The sequence below is a fragment of the Mastigoproctus giganteus genome, chromosome 10 (genome assembly GCF_048544385.1).
Source record: "Mastigoproctus giganteus isolate SK-2022 chromosome 10, ASM4854438v1, whole genome shotgun sequence".
Lineage (NCBI taxonomy): Eukaryota > Metazoa > Arthropoda > Arachnida > Uropygi > Thelyphonidae > Mastigoproctus > Mastigoproctus giganteus.
The window spans coordinates 102,276,747-102,299,338 of NC_143584.1; the positions used below are offsets into that span (position 1 = coordinate 102,276,747).

The 22,592-nt window shown below is 35.9% G+C and overlaps 1 protein-coding gene across 6 annotated transcripts in view; it reads right to left on the bottom strand.

Annotated features, from left to right (window-relative positions):
* The window catches only part of sds22 (protein phosphatase 1 regulatory subunit sds22), a 289,557-nt gene that overhangs the window by 253,193 nt on the left and 13,772 nt on the right, over positions 1 to 22,592 (bottom strand). For all 6 annotated transcript variants that reach the window (XM_090383791.1, XM_090383788.1, XM_090383790.1 and 3 more), the window contains exon 3: positions 6,136 to 6,186. In XM_090383791.1, the coding sequence (XP_090239917.1) occupies positions 6,136 to 6,186 (51 nt within the window). The remainder of the gene's footprint in view (positions 1 to 6,135; positions 6,187 to 22,592) is intronic.

Below are 22,592 nucleotides of genomic sequence, written 5' to 3' on the forward strand. Positions count from 1 at the left end.
TCGTGATATTTGTTTCTTTGTTTCAAGATAGGTAATTTTATGCTAAATTTTGTGCTTCTAAATCATTTTTTCTCTTTTCCATGTTTCACAGTCTTTGGAATAACTGGAGTGATTGCCTCTACAGTTTGGACACTCTAAAGACTGTGCAGAACATTCAGTAGGGATATAAACTTTAGATATGAACCAAAGCACATACTGCAGTCGCTCAACATACTACCTGTGAATATCCAAATTTCTGATATTTGGACATGACAGTTCAAATATCTGGTCTTTACAAAAGTTGGTGGATTTGACAAGTTGAACGTTAGTATGATGTTTCTGGAAGTAACGAATTAGAATTCTCTTGACCTGAATAACTTTTTGATCTGAAAGTTCCTGTTTAATTTCTTTCAGATAAATATAGAAGGTCCCATTCCATTATAACTCCTTTTGAGTAGTTTAAGGTGGCATGAGTGGAAATTTGTATGGGAGTTCCTCCAAGTATTTTCAATTTAAGCAATTGATCAGAGTGCTTGTGTTGTATTGTTTCAACAAGAGGTCACCTGATTTTAGTGAGTGAACCATTTTCTATTGGTCAGCAGCATTTTCTAAACAGTTCTGGATCAGAAAAGGAGAGAGCTTACTGACTGGCTGGTCAGTCAATGAATATATTATAAGGAAGTGAGGCCAGATATTCTAATCTGTATCCATCTTGTCTTTTAGAATATGAAGGGTTGTGATCTTCCTGCTCTTAGATGTAATGGGACATTGATTCCGTAAGAGCCAGCATTGGTATTGTCCATATTTGCTTCTTTCAGCCCTTGGCAGATTAACTTTTCTGCAAAGTTTCTGGCCCTACCACAGAGAAGTGCCTGGTGTGACCAAGTGAAAAGTAGTAGTTGTGAGTACTAAAACTATGAGAAATAAAGAAAGACAGCTTTCCTTTCTTGCTCTGTACGAGTATTATTAAATAAATAAATAGATTTCTTAAAGACAGGAACGTAAAAGAACTGTAATTCACTTGTTTGTTTGTTATTTGGTTTTTAGGAGCATTAGCAACTAAGGCCATATTGCTCCGGGATATGCGGTGGTTATTCCCTGACCTTTCCGCATTCTCCGTATTTGGTGGTGACGGGCTCGAACCCCGGTCTAATCAAGAAGCGTGTGCTATGCACTGCTGCTCCTTCCCACCTGGCTACGGAGGCGCCGTAATTCACTTGTGTGTGTGTGTGTGTGTGTGTGTGTGTGTGTGTGTGTGTGTGTGTGTGTGTGTGTGTGTGTGTGTGTGTGTGTGTGTGTGTGTGTGTGTGAGATGGGGGTTTAAGGGTGCATATGCAACCGAGGCTATAGTGCACCTATTCATAGGAAAAGACTAAAAACAAAGTTCAGATGTAACCCCTTCATTTTTATTACCAAGATCTTTTAGAATTTATGATATAGTCCAATTGTTTTTTAGAAAAGATAAAAATTCATTGATGTTTGCATCCTCGCCAATAACATGCCATAATGTCATCGGTCCTCGTAGATTTGTCAAGAAAAACAGGATGGATGTTCTGTCATGTTGATAGTGCAAACATTTAATCAGGATATGTTTCACTGTTAAATGTGCTGAACAATGTGGGCACTGTGGAGGATCCTCTCCTGCGAGTAGATGGAGGTGAGTCAGATATGTGTGTGCTCATTTGTGCCTGTGCAAGTACCACTTCTTCTCTTTGCACTGTTTTGGCACTAGAGTGCCAAAGCTTTGGTTCCTTTTTTAATTGGTAGAGTTTATTATTGGTTTTGGGTGTGCCATAGCTCTTTCCACTGTGCGAGACATGCTGTTCGTATGATGTCATTATGGTGGGAGTCAGAGGGTGGGACTGGGGCGGAGATTAAATCGAAAGTTGGATTTTTGGCAGTTTTGTCAGTGAGTTCATTTCCTTTATCCGCGAATGTCAGGAATCCAGCAAAAGGTCATTGATTGATGATGCTCTTCAATTTGAAATAGGAGACTTCTGATTTGATTTAACTCAGGGTGAACCTTGTAGGAAGAATTTTGCATTGCTGTAATTGAGTTGAGAGAGTCTGTGTATACTATGAATTTTACAGATGGGTAGAGATTGAGGTTTTCTAAAGCTAATTTTATTGCATAGAATTCTGCTGAGAAGCTGCTATACTCAGTTGGAAGGGCAGCTGAAATGATAGTAGAAGGAAAAACTGCCGCCGCTCCAATGGCTAAGTGTGATTTCGAGACATCAGTGTATATTGCCAAAAAACCAACATATTTTTGAATATGGCTTGCATGGAGTTGTTTCACATTGAGTCTCGGTGGACGATTCTTTCCACATTTATGTAGATAAATATCACAGGTTAATTGAGGAGGAAGTGTCCAAAATGGTTGAGAGTAATTCATTACTTATTGCCTGTTGAAAATAGGAACATTCCAACTCTGTGTAAATTCAATAAGTCATAAGCTTGCTGGTCTTATTTTACTAGGTTTATTTCTATAGAGATTTTGTAGTGGTGTATTAAAGATGTATGGCTCAACAGGATGCTGACAGCAACTTTGTATTCGGGCTGCATACTTAAGGAGCAGTGTTTTCCTGCGGAGGCAAAGAGGGGGGTTCATGAGCTTCAATATATAAACTATGGGTTGGGGATATCCTGAAAGCAACAAGGGCAATTTGTAATGCACTATGCTATAGGATCCAGCCAGCATAGTATACTCTTTTGGGCAGAATCATATATTGGAGCACCATAATCCAAACAGGATCTGATCGATGCTCTATATAAGAGCAGCAAAGATGTACGGTCTGCTCCCCAAGACAGGGCAGATAAAGCTTTTAGTATATTCAGCTTTTTGAGAGTATGCACAAATTTAATGTGATCAAAGAAATTTAACTTCCTGTCAAGGATTAATCCCAAGAATCTGATGTTGTTAGTCACTGGAATGGTAAAATTTGACATCTGAAGTTCAGGATCTGTATGTAATTTACATTGATTGCAACAGTTTTCTGCTGTGACAGATAATAGCCATTGCACACTGCCCACCTTTGGACTTTATTCAGGAATACTGCAATTGTCATTCAATGGATCTCATGTTCTGAGAATGGCAAGAAATAGAAAGATTGTTAGTGTAAAGGTAGGTCTGAACGGTATTTGAAAGTTCTTTTGTGATGGAATCGATTCTAAGGGCAAAAAGGATTGCACTCAGTACAGACCCTTGTGGTACTCCTCCTTCCTTTAAAAAGGTCATAGAAAGTGAGTTGTGATATCAAACTGGGAATGAACGATTCTGAAAGAAGTTCCTAATGAATATAGGCAGGTTGCCTCATGAAGGTCACTGAGAATGCCACGACACCAGGTTGTATCAAATGCCTTCTCTATGTCTATGGAAACCATAACAAGATGTTCATTTTTTTTTTACAAAGGCATTACAAATTGCAGACTCAGCTTTGATCATGAGATCTAAGGAGGACCTGTTCTGGCAAAAGCCATGCTGATTATTACTCAGTAGATGTTGCATTTCTGTGATCCAAACAAGTCAATTACGGATTATTTTTTCAAGCAACTTACCGAGACAACTGGAGAAGGAAATTGGTCTATAACTGTACAGACTGGTATGATCTTTTCCAGGTTTCAAAAAGGCCAGAACTATGGCATGGTGCCAAGAGGTGGAGTAAAGATTTTCCAGAAAGATTCAGTTATAGAAGACCAGCAGTATTTGTAAATTTTTTTTCTTCAAGATGTTGTAACATGATATAATATATTCCGTCCGGCCCAGCAGTACTGTTGCATGTTGTTTTGATAGCATCTAGAAGTCCAGAATATTGAAGAGGCTGGTTATATGGAAGGAGTACAGAGGTTCGAAAATTGATGGATTGCTGTTCAATTTTGGTCTAAATTTTTTGGAAATTTAGAGATTGGAAGTTGATGTTGCTGAAACTTGGACAAAGGTTGTACCCAAGGCATTTGCAATGACCTCAGGAGCAGAGAGTTCTTGCCCATTCCATGACAGAATTGGTGAAGGAATGGTTGGAAACCTTACCAGAAATCTGCCTATTTTTATTCCATAATAACCTGGAGTTACTGTTTTTGTTTATGGTAGAAGCAAACAGAATCCAGGAATTCTTCTTGGCCTGTCATTGTGTGAGATATGATTCTGCCCTTAGCTTCTTATACTGTGATTGGGGATCTACGAAATGAATTCCATGCTTTATTTTTTTGACTTCTTTGCTTTTGTGCATTCTTCGTTCCACCAACAGTTATGGTGCCATCGGGACTGGGGATCTGACAATGGAATTGAACATTTAGCTGCAGATAGTAGGTGTCAAGTGATGTACTCTGTGGCTTCATCTATTGGCTGTGTTCGTATATTTTCTTATCCAGGCTGACAGCTGATAAATTTGACCCAGTTGGCTTGAGAGAATTTCCATTTCCCAGGGTTGGGCTAATGGTGGTTGTGTAGTGAGCAAATCACAAACGATTGGAAAATGGTCACTTCCCATGGGATCATCCATAGCAGACCATTCCATGAATGGAAACAGAATCAGGAAGCATATCGATTGCAGAAGTTTGTCCAGTTGGTAATTGTATGTGAGTGGATGCACCACTATTAAGAACAGTAAGGTTTTGCTTATCTAGAAAGGTTTCAATTAGTAGTCTATCTAATTTAGTCGATCCCCAAAGGGGGGGGGTCCTTATCCAGAAGCACTTTCCAAGTGTTTCTGGATAAGGAACGGAGACAGCTTACTGAGTGGCTGCTCTGATAGAGAGTGCAGTATGAGAAATGCTGGTATTCTCCAAAAGGGGGGGGGAAGGTTTTTTATCCAGAAGCACTTTCCAAGTGTTTCTGGATAAGGAACGTAGACATCTTACTGAGTGGCTGCTCTGATAGAGAGTGCAGTATGAGAAATACTGGTATTTCCTCAAGGGGGTTGTTTTCAACCTCTTGGGCTGAGAATAGTCATTTTCAGTGTCATTTGCTAGTCTTGATCTTGATGGCTCTAAAGGTGGAAATATACTGTTTTCATCTTTGCTCCTTTCAGCCCTGGGAGAGTGGATTTCTTCTCCCAGATTACTGGCCCCACCAAGGAGAGGCTTGTTTGTTTGTTTGTTTGTTTGTTATTTGGTTTTTAGGAGCATTAGCAACTAAGGCCATATTGCTCCGGAAATATGCGGTGGTCATTCCCTGACCTTTCCACATTCTCCGTATTTGGTGGTGACGGGCTCGAACCCCGGTCTAATCAAGGAGCGCGTACTACGCACTGCTGCTCCTTCCCACCTGGCTACGGAGGCGCCCCCAAGGAGAGGCAGGAGCAGTGCCGGACAGATAGTGACCAAGCAGTGTAAAAGTGAGTAAATTAGTTTAATAGAAAAAAGAAAGGTGGGTTTCCTTTCTGTAACTTAGTTATTCGTAATACTAAGTTTAAAATTAACTAATGGGGACTTAAGAAAACTTTTACAAATGAATAAAACTGTAGCTTTAAGAAAAACAATCTAGAAATCACCCAGAGAATTACTTGATCGCTATAACGCTTGGCACACGGGGCCTGTAGGAAAGTGCAGTGAAATACACAAGAATCTCAATCACAATTGTTTGGCACCAGGGACCAACAGTTAATGCTTAATTTGCAGATTTTACTGATTTTATTACAAGTTATATTGCAAATTCTGGATTTTCCATGAAATATTAAGTGGTGTGCCAGGTGCAAAGTAAACTAATTGGGGGGGGGGGGGGGAGAGAAATGCAGTGACTTTTTTTTTTTTTTTTTTTTTTTTGTTTAAATAGGATACCATTCTTCAGAACTTCTCCATAGCCTTGTGACAAAACCAGATTTACAAATGACCAGACATAATTTTATATCTTTGATATTTCGGGTGGAAACCAAGCATAAAACTAAAGTTATAAAGCGATCATTAGATAAGCAGTTACAATTCCAAGAAAAACACAATCAAGTTAAATTACAATGGCCCAGTGCAAATAAAATGCTCCTTAAAAAGCAGTATGATTCACAGAATAACAACTACAATTATTATGCTTTCTTAAGCTAATTTTTTGGTGCAGTTGCTCACATTTATAAGAGATTAATAATAAAACAGCTTTGTTAATTATAATCACTAAATAGCAAAACATAAAAAAATTCAATTATAAAACAAAGTTTCATCTCTTACCGACTCCATCATTACTTTCAACTGACTCTTTATTTGCTACTAAATCAGCATCTGAAACATTAAAAATTTTTAAATAAATATTTGGACAACATGCATATGTTTGAATACAATACCTACAGTATACATATAATCAGTGTTTTATTTGTATGAAAGTTGAGCCTGTTTTTTGTGTTACTCTACTTTTATTGTTTTGGGAAACAACTGAAATTTAACCCCCAATTTTTTAAGCTTTTCAAAATTATAAAAAGCAATTATAAACTGCAATTTGCCCTTACTGAAATTATATGAAGTAAGGAGGCCTTGATTGGTCCTTTCATGTCTGCTTGCTGCCAGCAGGATTTAAAATGCATAGTTAAAATAATGGTCTTGTCATTTAACAACAAAAAAAAAAAAAAAAAAAAAAAAACTTTGCTTTCACAATGGGCTACGATCCTGTTAATGCATTATTTTAAACAAATAGTGCCAAAAAGTTCATTTGCAATTTAATTCAAAATACAAGAGAAACATGCTTCATTTCAGACAATTATTTTGTGTTATGTCTGTTACTCTTTCTGTATGCAAACGTTTTGCTGGTTCTCTCTCTCTCTCTCTCTCTCTCTCTCTCTCTCTCTCTCTCTCTCTCTCTCTCTCTCTCTCTCTTCCTCCTCAATTTTTTTTTCAACTTGAGATTTTTTTTTAGTCCCTAAATTATAATTCAATGTCAGAGCAGAGCATCATTTTTTAATAAATGAAAGATTAACCTTGTGGTAACCAATACCATTTGTTAGAAAATAGTATAATACCAGGCTTAATGACAAAGGATTGAAAAGATCAAAAATAGTGTAATCAAGCTTAACCTTACAAAGGTTGTTTTGTTTTTTTTTTTTTTTTTTTATGAAAATCCCAAACACAAGAGGTATTACAACCTATAGTACCTGGTACTGTTCTTGGGTTGGAGGTGGAGAAGATGAGAGACATTACACTTGAACCTCTATAGACTGTAATTTTCAAGAAACACATGTGAAGGAAGGTTATTCCAGAAAACGGCATTTGAATAAATAAACGATGAAGATGAAAAGTTGGTTCTGTGAGTTTGAAGTTGGACAGTAAATGGATGTTCTCTGGTAGTGGCACGTGTTCAGACTGTTTTGAAAGAGAGAGCGGGAATTATAGAAGCCAATTCAGAAGAGCAGTGTCTATGGAATTATATCTACAGAAAAGACATGCAGTAGAAACAGTACATCTATGAGACAGCGAGTGGAGAGACTCTGTTAGATATGTGTCATTAATTAACCTAACTGCCCTCTTCTGAATGGAATCTAGAAGGCTGAGAGAGGTTTTGGAGGCACCATGGACGAACAATATTCCATGGTAGGCTGGTTGGTTTGGTTTTTTTTTAGGAGCATTAGCAACTAAGGCCATATTGCTCCGGGATATGCGGTGGTCATTCCCTGACCTTTCCGCATCCTCCGTATTTGGTGGTGACGGGCTCAAACCACGGTCTAATCAAGAAGCGTGTGCTACGCACTGCTGCTCCTTCCCACCTGACTACGGAGGTGCCTTCCATGGTAGGATGGATTTGAGATTTGTACAGAGTGAACAGCTGTTTTGAAGAAAAGTAACGCCGAGAGTGAAAGGGAAAACCAAGTTTTTTAGATGCAGAGGAAGCAATATTTGTAATGTGTTTGGGCCAAGAGAGAGAGAGATTAAAAGTCAGGGTAATTCCCAAAAGAGATATATCAACTTGCCTAGAAATCGGAGTGTCACCAAAGATAAGCATAGGAGCAGAAGAATCCTTTTTGCAAGATATAAGACAAAACTGAGTTTCGGAAGGATTGAAATCAACTAAGTTGTCTTTGCCCCACTGGAGAATTACCTGAAGATTGGCATTTAAGGAATTGGTAGCGGATATTTGAGAAGTTGAAGCTGATTGAGCAGGGCAAGGTTTCTGAAACTGGAAAGTGGAATGCAAGGTGCTATCATTGGCAAAACTATGGATAGGATTTTCAGTCAATGGAAGAAGGAAAACTTCTGCACATGTATTCTACAGCTGTCTTTCCTCAATTTGAATCTATGCCCCCTCAGGTTATTAATCTGAGCCGGGGCCGCTGAGACCCTATGTAAGAGAAATCGAATTTGCCTCCCCAAAATATTTGGATTAAAAAATAAAATAAGGCATACCACAACATATCTCACATATAATATAATGATATAACAAACAAAAATAACAAAATCATTCTGTAAGTTCTGGAAATAAAGTTTAAATTCTAAATCACAGTATTCGTACAATAATATAATAAAAGGAAAATTATATAAATACCACCACTTTGCTTATTGGAGGCTTGAAGTGGTGAAACCCATGTTTAGTCTCTAGAGCAAATTTTCCGGCATCCCCCTCCCCCCATACTTCTTCAACCCATGCACGGTACTAACTATAGGTTTTGATACCTTTCGTGTTTGGGGTTTTCATAAAAAATATAAATTTATGTTTCCTTGCTTTAAGAGATGCAAATTTATTAATTATTTCATTTATGTTTATTGCTCCGAAGGATCATTTTCTATTGAAATTATTGCCAAATTCAATTGTAAATGATTTTTGATTAATTTTGAAAAATCCATTCACCTGAAACGGGTAGAGTTAGAAAAATTCTTAATGCAGCTGCTACTTTTGGAAAAGTATCTGTAAAATCGTTTTTAAAAATATATTGTAAACTTGAAATTGAGCAATATTGTCTTTAATATAAGACTAAGATGCATTTAGGGCTAAGCTGCGAGCAAACTTAGACTACGTATATATATTAAGTGCAATAGCATCCTTAATACACAGCCATTTCTGAATAAACAGAATGTTTATAAGGCGGTATCATTTTAAGTTATATCTCATATTGTGAATACCTTCACAACGAGTTGTCATGATATTGTACTACTTCGAATAGGTAACGCTTCACCTACGAAGAAGACTAATGTTACTTATTCTCAGATAGGTACCAAAGAAGGGCCAAATAGCCCTGTAACAGTGCCATCTGGGTGGTGGTACCTATCTGAGATAAGTAACATTAGTCTTCTCCGTAGGTGAAGCGTTACCTATTCGAAGTAGTGCAATATCATGACAACTCGTTGTGAAGGTATTCACAATATGAGATATAACTTAAAACGATACCGCCTTATAAACATTCTGTTTATTCAGAAATGGCTGTGTATTAATGATGCTATTGCACTTAATATATACATGTCTTTAATATAAAATTGAAGTTCTTCATATAATGCTAAACCATCCATTTCGGACTCATTACAATCATGTCACTTAACTTAATATGTAAATATTTACAATGATTTAATAAATCGTCATCTGAACATTTTAAAATTCAGAAATATTACAAAATATTTTAAATATTTCTACATGTTCTTTCATATTTGTAAACCTTTCAAGTTAATGAGAAAATTGTTGTGTACATAATTTGAAAGAAAAAATTTAATTTTGAAATTTTGTTGCAGATCCTGAATAGCTTCATCTCTACTTCGATTATGAAATCGAAATGACATTTTTCAATCTTTTCCTTACAGTGCTTGCTTCTGGAAATGAAGCTTCAATGCCAATGATAGAAGCCATATTATTAGCTGAATAAAGAATTTTTTGGACTGCTTCCTCTGTTCTATTTTCTTTAAAATATTCCGTGATATTTCGTAGACATGCAAGAGCTTCATAGACATCAGAATCCTTTTTTTTTTTTTTCTTTTGGAGAATTTTACTTATCGGATTAATTTTATTTAAAATTTCATGCCAAATTATAATTGAATAGAGAAACTTATGTTATATTTAAGACTATTGATTTAGCATGATTACTTGGATTAAAATTTAGAATTTTTATTTTCGTCTTCAGTGATAAAATCATAGCAAAATACTAGAAATGACTAGCTTCTCTACTCATTTCTAGTATTTTATCTGTAATATTTTGTGAAAATATTTCAATAATTTCATTTTGTATTTGATCACCCAGATAATGCACATTTTCTGATTCAGATTTCTGAATACAGAAAATATGTTCTGCCATAACTGAATAAAATTTAGCAATTGTTTCAGAAAGTTTTAAAAAGTTACCACTGTCATTTTCATATAAATATTTTGACGATTCCCTGAATGCTATATATATTACCTTGCTAAAAACAGTATCATATACAGTCGAACCTCTCTTTAATGAACTTCCATAAAGCAAATTTTTCTATGTAGTGAACTTTTTGATTTCCCCTTGGTCATTACATTGAAAATTTCCGTATAACAAAGAAAATTTCCATATAACAAAATGATTTTGAGACACCTGGGTATGCATTGCTTGCACCTCTGGCCTTTAAGCAACAAAGCTGATGCTACAGAAGGCACGAATTAAGAGCTAAAAGGATTAATAATTAATCCCTTCAGCTTTAAAGAGCTAAAGGGATTAATTCCACGAATTAAGAGCTAAACCATTCTACAATTAATGGTGGCAGTAAAGCCCTGAGGAAACCAGCCAATTACAAAAAATTGTTCATTTCTAGGGCCAACCGTAGAAAAAGATGGAAGGTTTTGGGAGAAGCCTTTGCCCAGCATTGGGTCAGCAATAGCTAAAAAGAAGAACTAAAACCTATACAACCTATACACTACTGTACCGAGAAGTCTTGCTAGTCAACTGCTATCTACGTGTCCACAGACATTGGCAAACATTAAGACAGTCTCAACATGGACATTGGCTCTGGTCAACCTGTTTTCTACCGTAAGCATCCTATTAGAGAATTAGGAGAGTGTGATTTTCCTTTATCCCCAAAATTCACCTGTTGTTTCGAAGAAATAAGTCATCCACACTTTCACTAAATTTCACCAGTCTCTGTTTACATGGTAGGTACAAGTGGTCCCAACAACGGTTTTGGTTTAGCTGCTCTGTAAGTGACCTTACAGTGTCTAACTGGAAATCCTTGAGTGTAGTGTGAAAAAGTGTAAGTGCTTAATAGTGTACATGGGGGCATAAAAAAAAAAAAGAAATTGCTTTAAAATTTGGTATTCCTACCAGGAGTGTGTTGATCATTCTGAAAATCTGTGTTTCAATTTTTAAACTGTTTGAGGAAACTGGACCCAGTCGGAAGCATGCAAAATTATGCCTTTGTGGAGATGTAGATGAAACAGGTGGTAGATGACTTTCATCGACCGGTGAAATACCACCACTTTGCTTATTGGAGGCTTGAAGTGGTGAAACCCATGTTTAGTCTCTAGAGCAAAGTTTCCGGTATCCCCCTCCCCCCCATATTTCTCCTTCAACCCATGCACGGTACTAAGTACTATAGGTTTTGATACCTTTCGTGTTTGGGGTTATCATAAAAAAAAAAAAAAAGCAGTTTTTAAGGTGGATCTTCTTTATTCAAGACCAAAATATGCCAATATCAGGTCCATTAATAAAAGAAAAGGTTATGGAGTACACATTAAGAAATATTCTTTTAGCCTAAATGGTTGTCAAATGAACTAATGAGACTCGTGGCAGAGAAGAAAATGCATGGGATACATTTAAATTATCAGGCGACACAGAAGCCTTAGCAGATATAAGCTAGTCTGTAATCAAGTCACCGTAAGCATCCTATTAGAGAATTAGGAGAGTGTGATTTTCCTTTATCCCCAAAATTCACCTGTTGTTTCGAAGAAATAAGTCATCCACACTTTCACTAAATTTCACCAGTCTCTGTTTACATGGTAGGTACAAGTGGTCCCAACAACGGTTTTGGTTTAGCTGCTCTGTAAGTGACCTTACAGTGTCTAACTGGAAATCCTTGAGTGTAGTGTGAAAAAGTGTAAGTGCTTAATAGTGTACATGGGGGCATAAAAAAAAAAAGAAATTGCTTTAAAATTTGGTATTCCTACCAGGAGTGTGTTGATCATTCTGAAAATCTGTGTTTCAATTTTTAAACTGTTTGAGGAAACTGGACCCAGTCGGAAGCATGCAAAATTATGCCTTTGTGGAGATGTAGATGAAACAGGTGGTAGATGACTTTCATCGACCGGTGAAATACCACCACTTTGCTTATTGGAGGCTTGAAGTGGTGAAACCCATGTTTAGTCTCTAGAGCAAAGTTTCCGGTATCCCCCTCCCCCCCATATTTCTCCTTCAACCCATGCACGGTACTAAGTACTATAGGTTTTGATACCTTTCGTGTTTGGGGTTATCATAAAAAAAAAAAAAAAGCAGTTTTTAAGGTGGATCTTCTTTATTCAAGACCAAAATATGCCAATATCAGGTCCATTAATAAAAGAAAAGGTTATGGAGTACACATTAAGAAATATTCTTTTAGCCTAAATAGTTGTCAAATGAACTAATGAGACTCGTGGCAGAGAAGAAAATGCATGGGATACATTTAAATTATCAGGCGACACAGAAGCCTTAGCAGATATAAGCTAGTCTGTAATCAAGTCACAGAGGAGGTTAGGCAGGCGAAGGTAGATTACAAGAAATCTATGGAAAAGGATGCTAAGAAAAACAGCAAGAATTTCTTTACTTATATAAACTCTAAAAGAAAGGCAATGAATCAGATTGGTCCACTTGATATTGATGGTTCGAATGTTGATGATCCTGCACAGATAGCAAACAAACTGAATGAGTACATTCACACATGTGGAATTAAGGATTAAAAATGCCAGAAGGTAATCAAATTGTAGCAGGGTGCTTAATGATTTTGTAAAGCATAATGTTGAAGTTATGTTTTACAAAACATAATTTTGTAAAACATTATGTTGAAGTTAAACATAACCAAGGCACCTGGGGTGGATGGGATCTATCCAGTTATATTAAAGAAGGTGGCAAAGGAAGTAAGCAAACCCTTAGCCATAATTATGAGAGCATCCTTGGACTCAGGGGAAGACACCACGGACTGGAGATGTGCAAATGTATCCCCAATTCACAAAGGGGAATCGAAGGGTGACAAGAGTAATTACAGACCAGTTAGTTTAACTTCTGTTCTGGGTAAAATAATGCAGTCACTGGTTAAAGATTCATTGCAGGTTCAACTAGACAAAACTTCAGCAATAATTCAGACACAGCATGGGTTTGTTAAGGGAAAGCCTTGTCTGACAAATTTGATTGGATATTATGATGTGGTTACAATGGAACTGAATGCAAAAAATAATTTTGATATCATATACTTTGGTTTTCAGGAAAGATTTTGACACTTTTGCGCATGGAAGACTACTGTACAAATTGGCACAGAATGGTATTAAAGGTAAGTTGCTACAATGGATAAAAGGGGGATTGAGTGGGAGAAGACAGAGGGTAGTAATCAATGGGTGCTGCTCTTCATAGACTAATGTTTTTAGTGGAGTCCTACAGGGTTCGGTGTTGGGTCCACTGTTGTTTTGTATATTTATCAATGAAACTGATGAAGGTATATCAGGCTTAGTGTCGAAGTTTGGAGATGATACAAAGGTTGGCAGGGTTGTTAATGACAGTAATGGCAGTGTGCTACTGCAACAGGATCTAGATAATTTGGGAAGATGGGCTGAAAAGTGGCAACTGAAGTTTAACATTGACAAATTCAAAGTAATGCATATGGATAGAAGTAACCCCAGAGAAATGTACCAACTGTGTGGTACTACACTTAAGGTGGTAGGAAATGAAAAAGACCTGGGAGTAATTGTGCAGTCAGATATGAAGTTTTCTGAGCAATGCAGATAGGCTGCCAGGGCAGGTGATGGGTTTTTGTCAATGATATACAGGAATTTTGCTATTAGGGAAAAGGAGGTGATTGTCCCTCTGTATAAGGCAATGGTCAGGCCACACGTTGAGTACTCCGTACAGGTCTGAAAGCCTCATTTTAGGAAGGATGTAGTTTGCATGAGTGTGTACAGAGAAGGGCAACAAGATTGGTGAAGGAAATGAAGGGATCCTCTTACCAAGAGAGGCTTAAGTTCTGCAAATTGCAGCGGCTGGAGACTAGGCACCTGCAAGGTGATCTGATTGAGGTGTATGCCTTGAATGGGTTGAGCACGCTGAATTCTGATGGAATTCTTCCACTTGTTCAGATTACGAACCTAAGAGGGAATAAATTCAAATTGAGGAAAGACAGAGGTAGAATAGATGTGCAGAAATTTGCCTTTAGCCTTCAGGTGGTTAATTGCTGGAACAAACTTCCAACTGTCATTGTGGAAGTTGATAGGTTAAATAAATTTAAGGAGGAACTGGACAAACATTTAGAGGGAATGGTTGAATGAATTTTTTTTTTTTTTTTTCAGCTGATGCTGCATAAGCTCACACGCTTGCTTTCTTGCATCACATGCCACTAATTACTACTACTACATCTTTTCTGGGGCATAAAACATTCCAAGCCATTTCTGGTTGACTGGATAAATTTAAAGAGCGCTAAGGCTTAATCGAAAAAGTTATTTCTGATGAAAGTGGGGTTGCTATCAAAGAAGACTATATCTATTGGAAAGAAACAGTTTTGAAAAAATCATGGAGGACTACGAGCCCAAAGACATACTCAGCATTTAAGAAATGTCTATTTTTTTAAATGTTTGCCAAACATGACACTGACTTTTAAAGATTATAAACAGTAAGGAGAGAATTTCATTACCAGCCATATTGGTGCAAATATGGCTGGTAATTAAAAACTGAAGCTTTTGGTAATAAGCAAAAGTAAACAACCCCGATGTTTCAAAGGAGTAAAGTCGTTAGAGTCAGATACAACTTCAGCAAAAAATCTCGGATGACAAGTGAAATTTTTGAACAGTGAATTTTAAATTTCAACAGAAAGATGATGAAATAAAACAGAAAAATCCGTTGATTGTCCACAACTGCCCTGCCCACCTTCACTTGGAAATTTCGAAACTTACAAGAGTGAAGCTTGTTTTCTTCCCTCCGAATACCTGGTCTAAACTGCAGCCAATAGGCCAAGGATTTCAAACCAAACTACCGAAACCACATACTGAAAAATATTATACTGAAAATAGAAACCAACCCAACCTATAGATTCTGTTATAGATTTGCGGATGTGCATATCGCAGTTGGCGAATGTGTGGAGTCAAGATGTGACGGAAACAATGATTAAGAATTGTTTCGCAAAAGGAGGTTTTGCTAAAACTCTAATTAACAGCGATGAGAGGGAGGAACTACTACAAGACATTCAGCAATCATGGGAAGAGTTCCAAGCGAGGTTTGATCAGTAGTGAAATTGTTCTTGACAATTTTTTTTGAATGATAATGATGTCGTAGTAGCTGAATATCCGAGTGACTCCAACATTTTGAAGCATATTTAAAGAACCAGTGACGATATCGACGATGAGTTGGATGAAAATTAGGGCAATATTAAACCTTCCAAATAAATGTTTGCAGCATTTGAAACTTTGCGTAGAAGCCTTCAGTGGGAAGAAAATGTAAAGAAAATATATTTTAGTGTTTAAACAAATGTGAACATTTTTATAAACGGGGTACAGTAGAATCCAATGTATAACAAAAAATAACCAAACATTTTATGATCTAATTCTTAAAAGTTTACTAACATATTGTGAACATCATGTAAGCCTTAATACAAGTGAAGATTTGAGAGACCTGGGTGTGAAGAATGCACACCCAGGTCTCTCAAAATCAGTTTGTTATATGGAAATTTTCTTCGTTATATGGAAACCATTTTCAATGTAATGACCAAGGGTAAATCAAAAATATTTGCTAAACAGAAAAACACACACAGTGGATGGCCAGTTATTTGGGACACATTGGGACTAGTACACTTTGGCCCGATTAAGCAGTTGCCCCAATTATGCAAAGTTTCCCTGAAATAGTTAAAAATATAGTGGAACCCCACTTTACAATTGGTTCACTGTACGATCAAATTACATTACAATGGACTCTCCATAAGAAAATACTGTTTGCTATAGGATATATAGTAAGCGGTGGTCATTGTAATCACATTTGTGAATTGTATTTTAATTCAATTAAACGACGATTCTAATAGGCAAAAATAGGAGGAATATTATCCACAGCTATAAAAGTAAAGATATATTAAGCAAAAATTTACACTTTATTACTTTATCAATTAACAAAATTAAATGATACATGAAAATCAGAAGTATATTTTCTACAGGTTAGCAATATAAATTTACACTTATGTACATGTCTTAATGAATACTGCAACATGACATTTGGGGGGGGGGTGTTAAATTTAAAGCAATAAAAAAGAAAAGCAATCAAAAACAAAGAATATGTCAATGATATACAGGTGACTCCAACATTTTGAAGTCACCTGTATATCATGCACAAATTCAACTAACGCGATACGCACAAGTGAGATATGGAGTAACAAGTTTATGTAGCTTAAAAAATAGGAATGATGAGAAGATTCTGAAAATTTATTTATGTTTTTTATATGACTGAAGATTTCAGTGAAGGGGAAACACATTTCATCATGATAATCTAAACGCCCACAGAATTCCAGCTTTTGATTATTATCTCAAATTCAATAAGATCGAGTGTACTATCCGTTTATAATAGATTGCACTAACAAAACCCAACAAACCAAAACTGCAAATTGTTTTTGTTGTTTTATGCCAGTGACCTCATGAAATGTACTTTAAAAAATATTACAAAGGCATTCAAAATTGATTCTTATAATCGTACGTATGATAACGATGAAAGTGTAATGCATTTTAATGATTCGAATTGGTTTTTCTGAAATTTGATTCTAAAAAGTGGCTAATTCTACTAACCAGTGATCATGTTAACTGCCGCCTTTTTTATTTCACTTTACGATGGGCTTATGTTTGTCACCGACAATCGGGGGTAATCTCGTGTGGTGCAGTCTCCTGCCCCGATTAAACGGCATGTTGTCCCAATTAAGCAAAGAAAACCCTGGCTATTTTCTCAATTAGATTCTGTTCTTCAAGGTTTGTCTGAAATAAACGGCTGCCACAATTAACCGGTGGTTCAAATAACTGGAATCCAATGTATATATTAACCTCCAGGTATGCATGGTTCTCAACTTTTCTTGTAGTCAGCAATTTAATAAACACTGTAATGTCAGTAAGTGACAGTATTTTGTTGCCACATTCCAATTTTCTAATACTTAAGTGCAATTAAATTCTTTTAATTCTTTTTTATTTTTAAAAATTAAAACAAAAATAACATTGTTTTCACATTTAGTTTTTATTGTACTTAGAATGGACTGGACTACATAAATTTCATAGCTATTTGCTGATTATCTATCTATACATTAAAAAAATTTTAATGTATAGATAAATGCAATTAATTATTGACAACTGCCTCCATAATTTCACCAACCTTGTGCGCGTGATTCACTGTCTAACATTTGATGTTCCATTGTAACGTTCTTTGTATATCAATGAATATTCTATATTTGTAAATACTGTAGTTTATTTTGTAAATATTTTAAATATTTGTATAATTTGTAAATATTTCGGTTAAATATTTTAGTCCTGCTCTTCCTGATGCAACAATATTCTTAGTATATAATGGAACCTGAGGCAAAAGGCCTTTTCCTAAGTGACCTATGTAAACATAAGTAAATAATTACATTGTGATATTGGCTGAAGACCAGTATAGTATACACTAGGGCTTGCAAACCGGTTAAACCCGGTTTTCATATTGAGTTGTTAAAACCGAAACCGAGCTTCTAAAACCGGATTCGAATATTTTTTTAGTTAGCCCTCGAATATAGTTTTTTGTTAAGCACATTTTCTTTTGTTTGTTCGTTTGTCTGGATCATTCAACTGCTTTATGTTTTAAACATGTTTTTTTTTATTTTATTTTATGTTTAGGTACGAATCTCATGGGCAAGTGGCCCAAATCTAGGAGCGGTACCTTTTATCTTCTCACCTGTATCATGGCACGATGCAGGTGTACTCATTTATGACTGAGTGAGTCGGAGCGATAGCGTAAAAGAAAATGCTCAACATTTCTCCATTCCATCTATCTTGTTCGCCAGGCAAGTTATGGAACGTGCCTTATTGATGGTTACCCACTAGAAGCAGATTCGCTGAATATTGCATCAAATTTCAATCGTAGACAGTGTTTTCTTCTTTATTCCTATTAAATTTGCGATCAAATGTTCTCCAAAAAGCAGCTTCACCAAATTTAGCTTTTATGTAATTTTGAAAATACAATAGATTTAATTGTGGAAAAAAAATTGCAAGTAAATAAATAAAAAATTTCTTTCGTGAAAATTTTGAAACTTGCCTCATTTAGACTCTTCATTCAGTGCTTGCGGTAGTGACGCATAGTATTGTGCCTTTGTTATCTTCAGTATTTTTATTTAAAATTGTCGGTGATATAAATTCCTACTAATTAATATTTATTACTTTTAATATGTCTAAGATGAAATCATATGTATATGGAATTATTTTGCTCGAAAAAGCAGAGATGAAGCACACTGTTCGAAATGTTAGAAGATAATGAAGTCGTCTGGAGGATTTACATCATCTTTGATACTGCATTTAAAGAAAATGCATCAGATTGACATTAAACAAGATAACAGCGAACCTACCATAAAAATTGTAAGAACATTAGAAAACTTTATCGTTAAAAAATCTATGGAAGAAGGAGGTTTCAAAATTAACTGCTTTAGATGGATTTTCTTTTAATTCAATTGCCAAGAGTGAGTTCATACAATCAAGCCTTCACCTTCAGAGAAATAAATATGATAAATTACCACCAGTCTCAGTGAATGGAATTAAAAATATGGTTCTGAATAATTATAAAACTAAGAAAGAAGAACTCATTCAGCATTTCAAAAATTCATTGGTTTTGGGTGCACGGTATTCATTGACTCTAGACGAATATACATCTATACAAAATAAAAAGGTATAAATGTATGTGCATTCAAAAGACAATCATTGGTCGTTAGGTCTTATTGAGATTAATGGTTCACTTGATAGCAGAACTTAGCAAATTGTGAATGGACACCTGAAGGAATTTGGTTTGAACTCGGATGAGGATATTGTTGCCTGCACCACCGATGGAGCAGCAATGATGATTAAGTTTAACAAGTAAATTGCGCCTAATCATCAACAATGTATAGCCCATTGTATACATCTGTCAGTTATAGATGTACTTTATGAAAAAGCAATCAATTATGGTGCCACAGTCTCAGAGTCTCCCAAAGACAATGAAGAAAATGAAAATAATGAAGAAAGTAGTGATGATGAAGAAAGACAGCAAGGCATGCTTTATCAAACCGACTTTACCGATGAGCTCATTTATTTCTTCAATCCAATGGCCAATATTGCACAAACTATTAACAAAGGCAGAAAAATTTGCAAGCTTTTTCGAAAATCGCCTACCAAAAATGACATATTACAAAATTTTGTTAAAGCAAAATTTAATAGGAAAGAATATAAACTTATATTAGATTGCAAGACTAGCTGGGATAGCACCTTCTATATGATTGAGAGATTTTTGAAATTGAAAAATTGCATTCCAAATGCTCTATGTGCAGTACTGTCAACTGAAACTGTGTCTGACAATGACTGGAAAACACTTGAATTGCTATGTGAAACTTGGTGACCAGTTGAAATGATTCTGAAGGCTATAACCTCAGAAGATACAGACTTACTTAAAGCAGAGTCTTCAATGGAATTTCTGTTTGCTAAGCTTGATACAGCAGAAAACCCATTTGCTTTAAAGTTTCACCAAAGCCTTTTGCAGCGTTACAATGCAAGACGAAATTGCCCAACAATTGTGGCTTTGCTGAGCTATCTACACAACCCCAAAAAGTTTAGGAAAGAAGATTCAGGTTCAAGAACTTTTGATTTTCCAAGTAAACAAGTTTTGAAAAAGCATGCTGAAGAGATTTATCAGAGATTATTTGCAAAACATTCCGAAGGAGTCTTAGCGTTGAATGAAGAAACTGAAAATAAACGAACTGTTCTTTTAGAAGAAAACAAAGACTCGTCTAGTTCCAATGTTGGAGATACACTCATGCGAGAGTATGATAGTGTAATAAAGAGATTAACTGAAGAGCCTTCAAAATATCTGAGTGAATTGGAAATCAGCAAAGAATTTAAAATTTTGGAGGCAACTAGCAGTAGAAGTGAAAAGCTGGAGAAAGTTTATAGAGCACTGCTGACCATTAAACCAAGTGTCCAGTCTGAGAGAGTGTTTTCGATCACTGGTCTCTTTAACACAAAAATAAGGTCAAGTCTATCAGGAAAAATGCTTAATATACTGTTTTTTTTTTTTTTTAAGGATCATTTTCTGAAAAAAGCTGAGCAATAAATAGTAAAGTATTTATTTTTAAATACTTAGTAAAGTATTTTACAAATACTTTAAGCTGTTTTTTTGCACATTATTTTTATTTATTTATTATTATTGGGCTTATTATTTTTTTTGTTTACTATACGAGAAGATAGTTTTTATTCAAAGGATTTGAATACAATTTGTAATTTTGTATAATCTCAAGCTGGTTACATTTTTGGAGCATTTTAATTTTTTTTATTTTTTTTTACTATAAGAGGTGATAGATTTTGTTTAAAAGATTTGATTACGATTTGTACAATCTACCCAAGATAAAATAAATACCTGTGTTATAAGCTTTTAATTATTTTCCCTAAGTCTGAGAAAATCGGTTTTAAAACCGGTTTTATGAGTAAACTTCGGTTAAACTCGGTTTTGAAATTTCTCGGTTTTATGCAAGCCCTAGTATATACTGGCAGGTACTTCAGTGAAAGCGAGGAAGACAGCAATAATTGAGAGCTGAAGGCACCTCCCTTTTCTGATTGTTTTGTGTCATCGAGGAGGGGGCTTAGGTAGGGTGTTTATCCCTTCATCCCGCTGTTTAAAATGGGAACACGAGTTCCCGATTTCATCATCAGCTATTTTCGATCCACTGCAGGATGAAGGCCTCTCCAGCAACTTTCCAGTTCCTTCAACACTGACCATCCATTTACTACCCACAAACTCATGAATTTCATCTATCCATCTCTGCCTTTGTCTTCCAGGTTTTCTTCTAGCTCCTCTTGGGTACCATTCTGTTATTTTCTTAGTCCATCTGTCATCATGTCTCTGAGCTATGTGTCCTGCCCAAGACCATTTTAGTTCTTTAGTTTTGATAAGAATGTCCTTTACTTGAGTTTGCTGCCTAATCCATGTGTTTCTCTTCTTATCTAACAGTCTGATTCCCAATATAATTCGTTCCATTCTTCACTGTGTAGTTCTCAGCTTCTCTTCCATTCTTTTGGTGAGTGCCCAAGTTTCACTTCCATAAGTCATGGTGGGGAGTATACGTTGGTTCATTATTTTACTTTTCAGACAAACTGGGATATTGCGCTTCAGTATGTGACTATATTTTCTGAATGCTATCCATCAAAAATTTATTCTTCTCTTGATTTCCAGCCATTTATCATTATTACAGCTAATAACTTGTTCCAGATAAGTATATGACTCCACCTTTTCAATTACTGCTCCTTCAATCATTATTTCGCTTCTGTGGCACACTTGTACATCATTACTTTTGTTTTAGCCATATTCATCTTTAGTCCAAAATCTTTACTAACTGTGCATAACTGATTAAGATTTTCTTCTAATTCTTTTGGATCGTGGCTTATGACCACAATTTCATCTGCAAATCGTAAATGGTTTAGGTACTCTCCGTTCACACTGACTCCTTTCTGCGACCAGTCTAATCTTCTGAAAGCTTCCTCAAGGGCAGCAGTAAACAGCTTCGGAGATATTGTGTCTCCTTGTCAAACTCCTTTCTCGATTTTAAATTTCCTGTCTTTGTCTAGTCTAATAAAGGAGGTAGCATTATCATAAATTTTCTTCAAAATCATAATATGTGGGGTATCTATGCCTTGTCTTTCCAGTGCCTGAAACATTGCCTTATGCTGTATGGAGTCAAATGCCTTTTCATAATCCACAAATGCCAGGCATAATGGTGTTTTATATTTATTTGCTTTCTCCATTAGCTGTGGTATTACGTGAAGGTGAGAATCCTGTCCTAAAGCCAACTTGCTCTTTCGGTTGATTCTCATCAAATATTCTTTCTAATCTGTTAGTAATGACCCTTGTGAACAACTTGTAGATGTGGGATAACAAGCTAATTGGTCTATAATTTCCAATTTATCTTCTTTCTTATGCAGCAAAACTACGATTGCATTATTCTTCTGATTAGGTGTCACACCTTTTCTAATGCACTTTGTGAAGAGCCTTGCCAGTTTTTGTGTTATGTCTCTTCTTCCCAATTTTAACAACTCTACAATAACTTCATCTTCCCCCAGGGCTTTCTGAATCTTCATTTTCTTCAATGCATGTTCTACCTCATCAGGAAGAATATCGGGTATGTCTTATGTGTTGCTAATTTGCAATCCATCTTCCCCACTGCTGGCATCATTCCCTCGCTCCTTGTATAATTCTCTATAGTAGTCTTCTGCTATTTGAATTATGCCTTCTCTGCTGTTTATAAGTACACCATCGCTATTCTTCAGTTTCAGTATCATTTGTCTTTCTGTATTACTGCTCGTG